This window comes from Sceloporus undulatus, chromosome 9, assembly GCF_019175285.1.
Source record: "Sceloporus undulatus isolate JIND9_A2432 ecotype Alabama chromosome 9, SceUnd_v1.1, whole genome shotgun sequence".
Classification (NCBI taxonomy): domain Eukaryota; kingdom Metazoa; phylum Chordata; class Lepidosauria; order Squamata; family Phrynosomatidae; genus Sceloporus; species Sceloporus undulatus.
The window spans coordinates 10477277-10490973 of NC_056530.1; the positions used below are offsets into that span (position 1 = coordinate 10477277).

Sequence of the window (13697 nt, forward strand, 5' to 3'; positions counted from 1 at the left end):
CCGGTGGCCTTCCTTTTTCAGGACAATCCCGGGGGAGGGGGTTTGCTCTGCCCTGCTTGAACACCTAGGAGGCTAGAAATTGAAGGGGCCCCTAAGGGCCATCCTTCCAGCCCCATTCTTCTGCCCTGCAAGAACACCGAGGAGGCTAGAAATTGAAGGGGCCCCTATGGGTCATCCATTCCAGCCCCGTCCTCTGCCCTGCAAGAACACCGAGGAGGGTAGAAATGAAGGGACCCAAAGGGTCATCCATCCAGCCCCATTCCTCTGCCCTGCAAGACACTGAGGAGGCTAGAATTGAAGGGCCCCTAAGGGTCATCCATTCCAGCCCCATTCTTCTGCCTGCAAGAACACCAAGAAGGCTAGAAATTGTAGGGGCCCTAAGGGTCATCCATTCCATCCCCATTCCTCTGCCCTGCAAGAACACCGAGGAGGCTAGAAATTGAAGGGGACCCTAAGGTCATCCATTCCAGCCCATTCCTCTTCCCTGCATGAACACTAGCAGGCTAGAATTGAAGGGCCCCCCAAGAGCCTTCCACTCCTGCCCCGTACTTGTCTGAAGGAATACCATAGGCGGCTAGAAACTGGAACGGGCTTCTCCCCTCTCCCTCTCTCCCCTGGAAGCACAAAGGTCAGGATGCCACCAAAACCTCCAGGAGTGTGCGCAAATATGTTGATGCGAAATGTTCAAGACAAAAGGAAGGTGCTGGTGTAGTAAAGAGTTCCGCTATGCATGGTTCGCATCACGCAAATCGCAACTTTTGCCCAATTGTAGCGCTAACATAACGTTATGGGGGAATGACAGAAAAGCAAGCATGTGGAAGAACATCGCGTTATAAGGTCATTGCACAATGTTTGTTTCACTTCCTAGCGGAACTGAGGGTTCAAAACCTGCGTCTGATAACTCCTATATTTTGCATATCCCTCTTCTGAATCCCTCCCCAACATAAGATTATGGCAGATAGGAATCCAGATGCTGTTGGTGAAGATTGGCCACAGAAGAGATAAAAACCACAAGAGGAAATTATTTGCTGAAGCAAAGTTTTATTGAAGAAAAGACACAGAGCAAGTGATTCTGGGACTAGCAGTGCAAATCAAAGGAGAAAAGCAGAGAAACATATGCTACAAATCATCACCCACTTTGTTTTTACTCATAGTCAAGGACTGTTGGATGTGAAGGCAGATGGGGAGTAAGGCAGAGGAGGAAAGGCCGCATCCCAAGGGAGAGGCCAATGTTTGAACTGTCCCTTGTTCTCAATACAGACGGTCGAGATAGTCTTGTAAAAGCGAAGCCAGAAAGAAAAGTGTAGCAAAGCATGCCTAGAAAAGAGGTCTAAAGAATAAAGAGTAGGTAGAGCTGGGTGTCAGAAAGTGGAGCATTTCTTTATCCTGGGAATGGGAGGGTTGGATGAGGGACTGCTCAGCTTCCTACCATTCAGATCCAGGAGATCATCGGTGGTGGTAATCCATGCACCGTCTTGGTCTGTGGCCGGGGGTTCTGATAATGTTGAAGTTTCCTTCTTTCTGCGTTGCAGGGTCTGCGGTTGGATGGATATCAAAAGGGACCCGAGGTATAATATAGGACGGATTCTTATTCTGCGTCCCGAATATAAAAGAATTTGATCTATTATCCTGAGCTGAAAATCTGCGTCAATATCCATTAAGGAATCAGGGACCATGGTGCCAAATCCCTCAGCAACATCAACATTGTTCTCTCTTTGGCTGATCAAACATGGTAGACAGAAGAGCCAGGGGAGAGGAATGGGAAGGAGATGCCTAGGGCTGAATGGTATAGCCGACTGGCATATAGTAGGGGATCTTGAGAGAGAGAGGAGCACCTGAACATGAGAGATTGGGACTGTTAATGGAGAAGGGGGATTCAAATGATTCCTTGGAATCCTGCGGAATGAATCTTGATTCAAGGATCTGATGGGGCTGAGGAAGGAATTCATGCCTGGGGGAAAAGACCTCCAAAGTTAACTTGCAATGACTGGTTGGGGCTGGACTCCATGTTCTGTGGAGAAATATAACATTTCTTAGAGAAAGCAGTGTGGGATTATGTTCTCCAACCATTTCCCACAATACTGTTTATTGACTTTTGCACGCAGCATAACCCCTTGTCCTTGCAATGTCATCTGTTCCTTGAAAAGTCAGAAGAGTGGTGTAGCTTTTTTCCAAGGGAGAAGAACAGCAGACAGTAGCTGCAAAAAGGAGCCTTTCTTCCATGACAAGTAGTTTTACATGTCTCTGTATTGTTCAGAACTTTGAATAGAAATGGTGGGCTCGTCCCTCAAAAAGGCTTTGTTTGCATCCTGGTAGGCCATACCCATAAATTTCCAAATGATGACTTGGAGTGGTTATAAAATTCTTGGCTTTACTCAGTCTATTGTGAACCATCCTTTAAGGAAAGCGAAGGCTCTAACAAAAATTACTCAGTCCTCTACAAAGGAGAAATGTGTGGAGGTGACTGAGAAAGAGCAGCTCTCAAATACAAATAAAAACTCTCTCTGTGATTATAATAAAGATCTCAAAGAAGACTTCAGCCTAGTTAGCTCAGCTGCTGAGCTGTCTCTTGCAAAGAGCCTGGCAACTCAAAGGAGAATTCAGGCTGACCAAGTGGAAAAATTAATGCTAAAGCAAATTTCAGGACTGTCTTTACATAATAGTAATGCAAGCGTAAAAGAGCCTCCTTGCCACTCCATCCGCCAACTGTTGAGTGGCTTGAGGACACTGGACAAATAAAATTCTTCTGGGTGGATTGCAATAATATCATTACCATTGTTAGAAATTTGTAGAACCTCCTAGATAGAGCACACATGGTGTTTTTGTTGTGTGAATCCTGTCATTTTTTTGACTATGAAGGTGAAACCTATAGGGTTTTCTTGGCACGTTTCTTCAGACGGGGGTTGCCATTGCCATCCTCTGAGGCTGAGAGAGTGTGACTTCTTGCCCAACGTCACCCAGTGGGTTTTTATCCCCAAGCGGAGAATCAAACCCTGATCTCCAAAGTCATAGTTCATGTAAGCTCTCTTAGATGTATATATCCTCCTCTCAAATATTATCATAATAATGGGTGACTTCCCATTTGCCAAGACAAACAGGGCATCCTGTAATCCTTTTCCGCATTCCTTGTATAAATAAACTTTCTGTATTCAGTTCAATTGTGACTTCTTATAACCGAAACAGGGAGGGGGAAAAACAACTACACCCTTTCCTTCAAATATTAAAACATCATCTCTTTCTCAGCCTGAATAAAATCAATCTTCAAAGCTTGCTGACACCACCCCTCCCAACCTTGGCCGCAAATAGGATGTCAGCGGGTTCCACTCTCGCAAGAACGGTTCTCTGGGTTTCGTTTTCATTGGTTGCGTTAGTTCTGTTTTCTGAAAGTTCCTTTTTAGGGTCCTGACCTCAGGCTTCAAAGAGGTTTGGGCAGCAATTTTTAAAATTTTGTGGGTTTTTCGGGCTATGTGGCCATGTTCAAGAAGAATTTATTCCTGACATATCGCCAGCATCTGTGGCTGGCATCTTCAGAGCAGATGCCAGCCACAGATGCTGGCGAAATGTCAGGAATAAACTCTGGGAACACGGCCACATAGGCAGAAAAACCCACAAAAACTATGGATGCCGGCCGTGAAATCTTTTCACTTCACAGCAATTTTTAACTTTTACACTAATTTGAAGTTGGAGGCTTTCACAACCACCATCCATAGTTTTTGGTGGGTTTTTTTGGGCTATGAGACCATCTTCTAGAATAATAATAACCATCATCATCATCATCATCATCATCATCAAATCATAGAATCGTAGAGACCACTAGGGCCATCCAGTCCAACCCCCTGCCACGCAGGAAATCCAAATCAAAGCATCCCTGACAGATGGCCATCCATCTAATAATAGGATTTATTTATAACCCGCCCAATCACTGGGAATCCATACAGCTTACAAGAGTGGGGATAATACAAAGCAATAGAAGAGTTTATTCCTAACGTTTCGCCAGCAGCTGTGGCTGGCATCTTCAGAGAATGCTGGCGAAACATCAGGTATAAACTCTTCTCGAACACGACCTCATAGTCCGAAAAATCCACCCAAAACTATTTTACACTCATTATTTTCCTGAGTGGGGGTCCTTCTTTTCTTGGTGGAAGGTCTAGAGAAGGAATAAGCAACTATTGTGTGTGTGTTAGGGGGGCACACTGCCCCTCAAGACCTAGGGGCCAACACAGCACCCCACTGCCACCAAGTGTCTGTTAGGGTCTGTTGAAAAAGGTCACTGCAGAGCCGTGGAGGAATGTCAACAAAAACAGAGCTTTACTCAGCAGAGTGTAAAACAAAATAAGCAAAGCAAAATATAGCAATGTGGCTACTTACAAATACAGTCAGTCCTTCTTATACACGGATTTTTTTATACACGGATTCAAGCATCCACGGCTTGAAAATGTTCCAAAAAAGTATAAATTCCAAAGATCAAACCTTGATTTTCCATTTTTTATAAGGGACACCATTTTGCTATGTCGTTATATTTAATGGGACGTGCACATAGACGGATTTTGTTATACACAGGGGATCTTGGAAACAAATCCCAGCGGATAACAAGGGTCCACTTCATACACAGTGCAAAATAAATCGGCATATGATAAGTTCTTGCATGCTAGTAGTACTACAACTCCCTAGCAAGGAGAAAAAAAACATACTTCCCAGCAATATGGAGAGCAACAGGCTCCTGGCCAACATGTTACGGGAAAAATTTACAGTCGGGAACCGCACTCACAGGCAGGTCTCAGGATATCCAAAGATTTATTTGCAGATGCATGACGCAGCTTGGATTTCTCCAAAATGAACTGTGTACAAAGTAGCAAGAGATTAAGCTTATTTTACCTTACCTCCCAAAGAAAGGAGTTGCTCTCTCATCCTACTTTCCCCCCTCCCCTGAATACATTTCTTAAGGTCCACTTCAGAACATGCTTACATGTCAGGAAACTGCAGTTTAACATTTTCTGCTGAAGTGTACATCACAAAGGGACACATAGAGCATTTGCAAAACAGGAACTTGTCTAATTGGGAGAATTCGCCAACAGTTGCCAAATTTGTTTCTGTAGAGCTAAGCAGCTGAAGTCTGACTATTTCAAAGGTCCCTAGGCATCATCTATATATTGTGATGGTGAACCTATGCCACACGTGCCAGAAGTCCCACTCTGGGCTGTTTCACCGGGTATGGGCCCTTGGGAAAGGAGAAACGGGCACTCGCGTGCCCGTTCCTCAACCTCCCTGCCATTTTTGGGCCTCCCGCTGTCTCTTGGAGACAGTAGGAAGCAAGAAAATGGCACTGGGCAAAAGGAGCCAGAGGGATGCGCATCTGGCTCCTCCTCTCACCCTTTTCCCGGCCTTCAGCTGCCTATTGGAAACAACTAGAGGCTGGGAAAAGGTGGGGGGAGGCGGAGTGACCGGTGCGTGCCAGTTGCTCCTCCCCAGAGACCTTTCTCAGCCTCCAACTGTCTCCAGAAAGACAGCTGCGGGCAGGGAAAGGCCCCTGAGGAGAAGCAGTGGCGGCGGGTCGGGGCCTGGGCTCCATCGCAGCACTTCCAGCCCCAGACGTCCCTCCTGAGAGAGAGAGAGATCTGGGGCTGGAAGGGCCAGGATGGCGGCGTGCTGGGTCCTGGGCTCCATCGCAGCCCTTCCAGCCCCAGACCTCCCTCCCGAGAGAGAGATCTGGGGCTTGAAGGGCCGTGGAGGAGCTCAGGGCGGCGGGGTGCCGGCAAAATGCGGGGGACAGTGCACCGTCCTCCACAGCCCATTTGCCGGCCTTTGGCGGCCCCAAAAGGGACCCTCGGGGGCTGGCAAATACCAGGAGGAGGAGCACCCAGCACCCATCCTAGGGGTAGAAGCCCCGCCCCCGGCACGCAAACTGTAAAAGGTTCGCCATCACCGATCTATATCAACCCCAAATCATGGCTTATAGTTATAGAAGCATTTTTATACATTTATTTAGCTAACTTAACTAAGCAATATAGGCTTCCGATTTCCTTTATCACAAAGACCAAGCAGATTCCCAATGCAGTTATATTCTGCTCTCATAACCACTTGGTCCAGTGCAGGCTTAGCATCATGGACTTCACCTGTCACTCTGCTACACTCTCATCCAGTCACAACTTAATGTGCAAACTGGCATCCCCTGACAATGTCTGCACCAAAATTTCTCCGATGTCCCAGAGCACAGGTTGGATGGATGGGATTTCATCACCTTTTCAGCACCCCTCCCCTTTTTTTTGAAACAAGAGACAGATGAATTTCTGCACTACTTCCCATTCAAAAGGGGGCCTCTCCATAGGGGGGATTTCACACACATTCCCTAATGTGAGATGCGATTTGCACAAAACATTTTTTCACAGGCCACACATTTCCCATCTCTGGTGTACAATGTGCCACCCAGAAGCTTGGCCTGCACTTTTCAGGGGTGCCATGACCCCCCAACTATGTTTTTCTTTGTCCCTTCCCCAGTGTTTTGTATCACTTCCAGGTGAAATGGGGGGTAAACCTTTCTGCTTGGCATCATTTGTGTATATATAAGAGTGCTTTCATTCTGTGTGTGGAAGTAACAAGAAGATGAGAAAACAAGCAGAAGAGGTAAAGACTAAAAATAGGGGGTAATAGCTATGGCTTGTTTCATTGCCTCTAGGACAATTCATTAAAAAAAACCATGGTTAACATAGGCCATGGTTTATTGTGATCGGAAAACATACTGTACTTGCACAAGCAGCAAGTAAAGGGAACACATGGTCTTAGATGCCTCTACACTAATGCACAGAGCATGGGAAATAAGCAAGATGAACTTCAACTCCTAGTACAACAAAGCAAATATGATATAATAGGCATCACTGAAACCTGGTGGGATGAGTCTCATGATTGGAATGTGGAAATAGAGGGGTATAACCTTTTCAAGAGAAACAGGCCAAACAGGAAAGGAGGAGGAATAGCACTATATGTCAGAGATATTTACACCAGTGAAGTGATCCAGGACATCAATCATGGAAGCCAGGTGGAGAGCATCTGGATAAGAATCAAAGGGGAGGGAAACAACAAGGATGTTATGGTGGGAGTCTACTACAGACCCCCAAGTCAGACGGAGGAATTGGATGATGCCTTTCTAGAACAGATGACCACACACTCAGAAAGGAGAGATGTAGTAGTGATGGGTGACTTCAACTACCCTGATATTTGTTGGAAGTCAAACTCAGCCAGATCCTCAAGGTCTAGTAAATTCCTCACTTGCCTTGGAGACAATTTCATGGTCCAAAAAGTGGAAGAGGCAACAAGGGGATCAGCTATTTTAGATCTGATCCTAACCAACAAGGATGACTTGGTTAATGAAGTGCAAGTGGTGGGATCCTTAGGTGGAAGTGACCATGTTCTCCTGGAGTTTGTTATACAATGGAAAGGAGAAGCCAGGCATAGTCAGACACGCATCCTAGACTTCAGGAGAGCGGATTTCAGTAAACTTAGAGAAATACTGGGGGCGATCCCATGGTCAGGAATACTAAAAGAGAAGGGAGTTCAAGATGGATGGGAGTTTCTCAAAAGGGAGATACTGAAGGCACAAATTAAAACAGTTCCAGTGAGAAAGAAAAATGGGAGGTGTTGCAAGAACCCAGGATGGATGACAAAGGAACTTTCAGCTCAGCTAAATTTTAAACGGAACATGTATAAGAAATGGAAAAATGGGGAAATTACCAAAGCGGAATTCAAACAAATAGCTAGCAAGTGTAGAGATATGGTCAGAAAAGCCAAAGCACAGAATGAACTCAGGCTTGCTAGAGAGGTTAAGAACAACAAAAAGGGCTTTTTTGGATATGTCCGCAGCAAAAGGAAGAAGAAGGAAACGGTAGGGCCACTCCGTGGAGAAGATGGCAAAATGCTAACAGAAGACAGAGAAAAGGCAGAATTACTCAACACTTTCTTTGCCTCAGTCTTCTCAGAAAAGGCAAAGGGTGCTCAACCTGAGGATAATGGAGCAGAGGACAGAATAGGGGAATTTCAGCACAGAATAAGTAAAGAGATAGTAGAGGAACACCTTATTAATCTAAATGAATTTAAGTCTCCGGGACCAGATGAACTCCATCCAAGGGGACCTGGCAAATGTAATATCGGAGCCATTGGCAATAATCTTTGAAAACTCCTGGAGAACAGGAGAGATCCCAGCAGACTGGCGGAGGGCAAACGTTGTCCCCATCTTCAAAAAGGGGAAGAAAGAGGATCCCAACAATTATCGTCCAGTTAGTCTGACATCAATCCCAGGAAAGATCCTGGAGCAGATCATTAAACAGAGAGTCTGTGAACATCTAGAAGGCAATGCCATAATCACAAAAAGTCAACATGGGTTTCAGAGAAACAAGTCATGCCAGACAAATCTAATCTCTTTCTTTGATAAAATTACCAGCTTGGTAGATGAAGGGAATGCTGTGGATATAGTATATCTTGATTTCAGTAAGGCCTTTGACAAAGTTCCCCATGACATTCTCACAAACAAGCTTGTAAAATGTGGGCTAGACAAAGGAACTGTTAAATGGATCTGTAATTGGTTGACCGGACGAACCCAAAGGGTGCTCAACAATGGCACCTTTTCATCCTGGAGAGAAGTGACCAGTGGGGTCCCACAGGGCTCTGTCCTGGGCCCAGTGCTATTCAACATCTTTATCAATGACTTGGAGGAAAAAATTGGGGGAATACTTATCAAATTTGCAGATGACACTAAAGTAGGAGGAATAGCTAATACTCCAGAGGACAGGATCAAAATTCAAAATGACCTGAATAGACTAGAAAGCTGGGCCAGAGCTAACAGAATGAACTTCAACAGGGAGAAATGTAAGGTACTGCACTTAGGGCGAAAAAATGAAATGCACAGATATAGGATGGGAGACACCTGGCTTAAGGAGACAACATGTGAAAGGGATCTAGGAGTCCAAGTAGACCACAAGCTGAACATGAGTCAACAGTGCGATGCGGCAGCTAACAAGGCCAATGCGAATTTAGGCTGCATCAATAGAAGTATCGTATCTAGATCCAGTGAAGTAATAGTGCCACTATATTCTGCTCTGCTCAGGCCCCACCTGGAATATTGTGTCCAGTTCTGGGCGCCACAATTCAAAAAGGACATTGAGAAACTGGAGCGTGTCCAAAGGAGGGCAACTAAAATGGTGAAAGGTCTGGAAACCTTACCCTATGAGGAACGACTCAGGGAGCTGGGGATGTTTAGCCTGGAGAAGAGAAAGTTAAGAGGTGATATGATAGCTCTATTTAAATACTTGAAGGGATGTCATATTGAGGAGGGAGCGAGCTTGTTTTCTGCTGCTCCAGAGACTAGGACCCGGAGCAATGGATGCAAGCTGCAGGAAAAGAGATTCCACCTCAACATTAGGAGGAATTTCCTGACAGTAAGGGCTGTTCGACAGTGGAACACACTTCCTCGGAGTGTACTGGAGTCTCCCTCCTTGGAGGTCTTCAAACAGAGGCTGGATGGCCATCTGTCGGCGATGCTTTGATCTGGATTTCCTGCATAGCAGGGGGTTGGACTGGATGGCCCTTGCGGTCTCTTCCAACTCTATGATTCTATGTAGCTTGTGCAGTATCTTTGACGTCATTTTTGCCATATGCCATGCGCTGATAAGGAGTGAGATGAGTGGAGAGCAAAGTGGAAAGAAAGAAAGAAAGAAAGAAAGATGTAGCTGGAACAGTCTCCCAAGGCTCCTGAGAGATGGCCATCCAAGCCATGTTTAAAGATCTCCAAGGAAAGAGAATCCAGCACACAAGGGAGCAGATGAAAGGAGCAGCTGGTTTAGTTTCTCCTGCTTTCCACACATTTCTTGGGAATCGAAACCTACTGGACTAACTTTGATTGACTTGTTATAGGCCCTGCCTCCTTGGTGGATCTTTAAAAGGAGACAGAGAGAGGAGAGAGAGAGACTGCCCTGCAGCCCTTGCTCTCTAACAAAGGTAAGATGCAGCTTCCAGAAGGGAAAGCCTGAGACCAGGTGGGTGGGTGTTTGCAAAGGTGGATGCAAAAGCATGCATGGGGGGCTGTGGGTAGTCAGCACATGCCTGAGCACTATTAGCTGACATGTAGTCTCTTCACTATCCCCCTTGAATGGACTCAGGATCATAAATCCATGGAGTCTGAAGCAAGGCTTTGTGGCTAGCAGCAGTGATTTCTTCTTTTCAGAGAAGCAAACATGGCTTGGGTGGATTTGCATCCCACATTCTTTTAGCCTATAAGTAGCATGGACAGCAGAGGTGTGGGAAGAACAGCATTGCTGGCCCTTTAGACCCCAAGAGGCCATCCGAATGCTGAAGTTTGTGCCTCCAGACCGGCCGCCACTTGCAATGCATCCATAATTCTGTTAGTGGGTTTTGCATACAATTGTATGCATACATCTCATTTTGGACAGGCCAAAGGCAGCTGTTCTGTGGCTTGGTGCACCCTGTCCAAAATCCCCATCTCTCCCAGCAGCTGCCAAGCTCTGGGAAGGATCTCTATTGCTCTTTCACCAGTGAGAAGGGATCAGAGAGGAGAAGGCGATTCAGACCATGGAAATGTGGTAAGAAAAAAGGCAGGGAGACAAGGGAGGAAAGGTAGGGAAACAAGGAAAGGAATGCAGAAGCTATTGTCTGAATCCTCTTTGCAAGATAGGGAATACTGATGGCATGGCAGTGGCATGATGAAAGTCCAATGTGGAATCACAGTATTGCAAGGGAAGGTAAACTATTTACATTCTGGAGGGTACATGGGACCAACATCCCTGCTGCCACATCCTCACCCCATCCCCTGAATTCTTACTGTTTTTTAATTTTTAATTAATTTTTAAAATTTATTTAATTCCCTATCCCTTCTAGGAGGCAACTTCTATTCCCTTCTTCTTTAATTATTATTATTATTATTATAAAACTTTATTTCTATAGCGCTGTAATTATACACATTATACACATCTTTAAAAGGTTCTCCTGGCCTTATAACAGCTTGAGGGGGACCAACAAGATAGCAAACCTGTCCTCTTATTTCTCCTATACAATATGGGAGATGTTTGAATAAAAAATGAATCGATGTATGGGCTCCTGGCAGCCACAAGAACAGACGTAGGGCCATATGAGGCCCATGGGCTGCATTTCTCACCCACTGTTTGGAGCATGTTCAGGGACACCAAGGGTTTTTTTGTGGGGTTCACAACCTGTCCAAATGCGGTTCCTTCTCTACTCTCCACAGATCAGATCCACGGAAAGCAATGGGACTTTTGTTGGTCACAATTAGCAGAGATAGTCCCGGTTATTCCTCTGTTGTCCCACTTTCTCAGCTGCTTTTAAAACGGCCCTGTTTTTCTCCCATCCTCCCACCGTCTTCCTTTGTCCTCGAATTAATTAATGTATTACGAACTGAATTCAAAGCGCAAAAGGAGTTTGCTTTCAGTTCACTCATCAATGGGAGAGGAGAGGGGTGAAATCTTGCCCTTCCCAGTAGGCTCAGGCAAAAGCAGACTGCCGTAGCCTGTCCTAGCTGGTATATTCTTCCTTATTAACCTTTTAAACTATTTTAAGCATTTTAAACTTGATTTTAGCATTGAATATGTTTGAATTATTGCAGCAACTGAATTCTATTTTAACATAATATTTCTGTATGTACAGCGCTGTGTAAATTTACAGCGCTTTATAAATAAAGGTTAATAATATAGTTAATAAAGGTTAAAAAACACCATAGTGTTAAAAACATACTACTATGAACGTAAGCGGCCCTCAGTCCCAGCCTTGGGAGAAGGGTGGGATATAAATAAATACAACAACAACAACAACAACTTTTGCTGTCTGGACCACACTCTGATGTTTCTCACACGTCTTTTCGCTTGTGAAATATTGGAGAATATGTGGTCATGGCTGACTTGTGTCCTGTTGATTTCAGTGGGTCTACTTGGAAAAGGGAATCAGGGCACAGATGCAATTCAAAATGTGTCCATATGAGATAAGAGGTTTCTGTTCGGAAGGCTTTCTTGTCTGCAACTAAATCATTATTGTTCTCTCTCTTAATGCTTTAAGAATACTGTGCCACTTCATCAGGAAGCATGGGTGAGTACCTCTTTTGCATCCTTTCTCTGAAAGAAAAAACTTTTTAATTTAATTCCTCCAGTCCTTGCCTAAGAAAACCCTATGAAAGTCATGGGGTCACCATAAGCCAAGAATTGACTTGAAGGCACACACATACACATCCTTTCCTACCAGTTGTGGACACCCAGATGTAGGCAACTTCAAGGCTTCTCCACCTAACCAGAATAGCCAGCGGTGAGGGATGGTGGGAGTTGTAGTCAAACAACAGGTGAAAAGTCATGTTGATTTAAATTGATGGTTCGCAACCTTCAAACCTCCAGAGGTTTTCAACTCCCAAAATCACCATTGTCCATTGCCAGGTCTTCCAAGAGTTGAAGTCTTGAGGACTCACGATGGAAAGAGACAAATTTAAATCACCAAGAGAAAATCCCATCTTCAATCTTTAAATGAAGTTCCCCTCTAATACTACTCCTCTTATTTTGGGAACGAAGGTGAAACGTGGTGTTACTGTCGGTGACTTTTGCACGGACCTTTTAATGCAGGCGGTGCTGCTATTGCCTGAGTCCCAGTCCTGGGAAAAGAGCGGGATACAAATAAATATAATAATGATAATAACAACAATGAAAAGCTGGTCCCTAAATTAAGAATGTATCCATTTTAAGATTTCAAATTCTATTTTCAAAATCCTTCCATATGCATACTAAAATATCGTTGAATTTTTTTATGTAACATGCTCCTGTGTTTTATCTTATGGTCTCGGTGGGACAATTTGATATTTATTCCCTGGCCTTCCCAACCTTCTGGTTTAAATTTTGCTCTGTTTAGAGTGCACCGGGGTTGTGGTCCATTCGGAGCATTTTGATTTCACTTGGGCCTGTTACAGACTGCCAGAATAAAGCTGCTTCGGGTCTCTTTGGAGATATGCTATTTAAATGATGCATGGGTCCTAAGAGTCCGGAGGTCGCGCCAAAGCCACACTCCATTCCTAAGCATTTGAGTGCAGCTTTGGTGCAGCTTCCGGATCCTTAGGATGCATGCATCATTTAAATAGCATACCTCCAAAGAGACCCGAAGCAGCTTTATTTTGGCTGTCTGTAACAGGCCTTGGTCTCCTCATTTCCCTTGATACCCTGATATTTTAGGGTTAGTAGTGTGCTTTTTTCCAAAAAGGAAAAGGATTTAATTCCGGTGGAACCCCCAAACCCATATATACTGCGTCTCTGCCCTTAAAACTGTGGGGCGGGGGGGAGAAGGATATTTCCTTTCTGTTGTGCAATTTTGCCTGTATCTTAAATGTTTTACTAATGCAAGTGTTTCTTCTATTAGCAAAACTGGTAATTGGAGCACTGGTAGGCCTTGGTAAGTTGCTTGCTTCTTTTACTTTTCACTTAGAGAAAGAGGGACAGCATTCCTTTGCAGGGAATCTGTAATATATATAGTACAGTGTTGTCACTGGCAAGGAAGAGAAGCCGCTGTGGGATCAAACAGACTTGTACAAGTTGGTGGGTCTCTTTCTTTAGGCCATGATCCAGACAATTCAGTTAGGAAGCCATAAATACAGATTAGGAATGCGAAGTCGAAGGCTTTCATGGCCGGCATCCATAGTTTTTTTTTTGTGG

General features: G+C 44.7%; 1 protein-coding gene across 2 annotated transcripts in view; it reads left to right on the forward strand.

Annotated features, from left to right (window-relative positions):
* The first annotated feature begins 9699 nt into the window (after positions 1 to 9699).
* Positions 9700 to 13697, forward strand: part of LOC121916086 (interferon alpha-inducible protein 27-like protein 2A) — a 7769-nt gene continuing 3771 nt past the window's right edge. The window contains exons 1-3 of one of the 2 annotated variants that reach the window (XM_042440861.1): positions 9700 to 9984; positions 12070 to 12099; positions 13405 to 13437. In XM_042440861.1, the coding sequence (XP_042296795.1) occupies positions 12096 to 12099; positions 13405 to 13437 (37 nt within the window). In that variant the 5' untranslated portion in view covers positions 9700 to 9984; positions 12070 to 12095. The remainder of the gene's footprint in view (positions 9985 to 12069; positions 12100 to 13404; positions 13438 to 13697) is intronic. The other variant, XM_042440860.1, reaches the window with a different exon arrangement.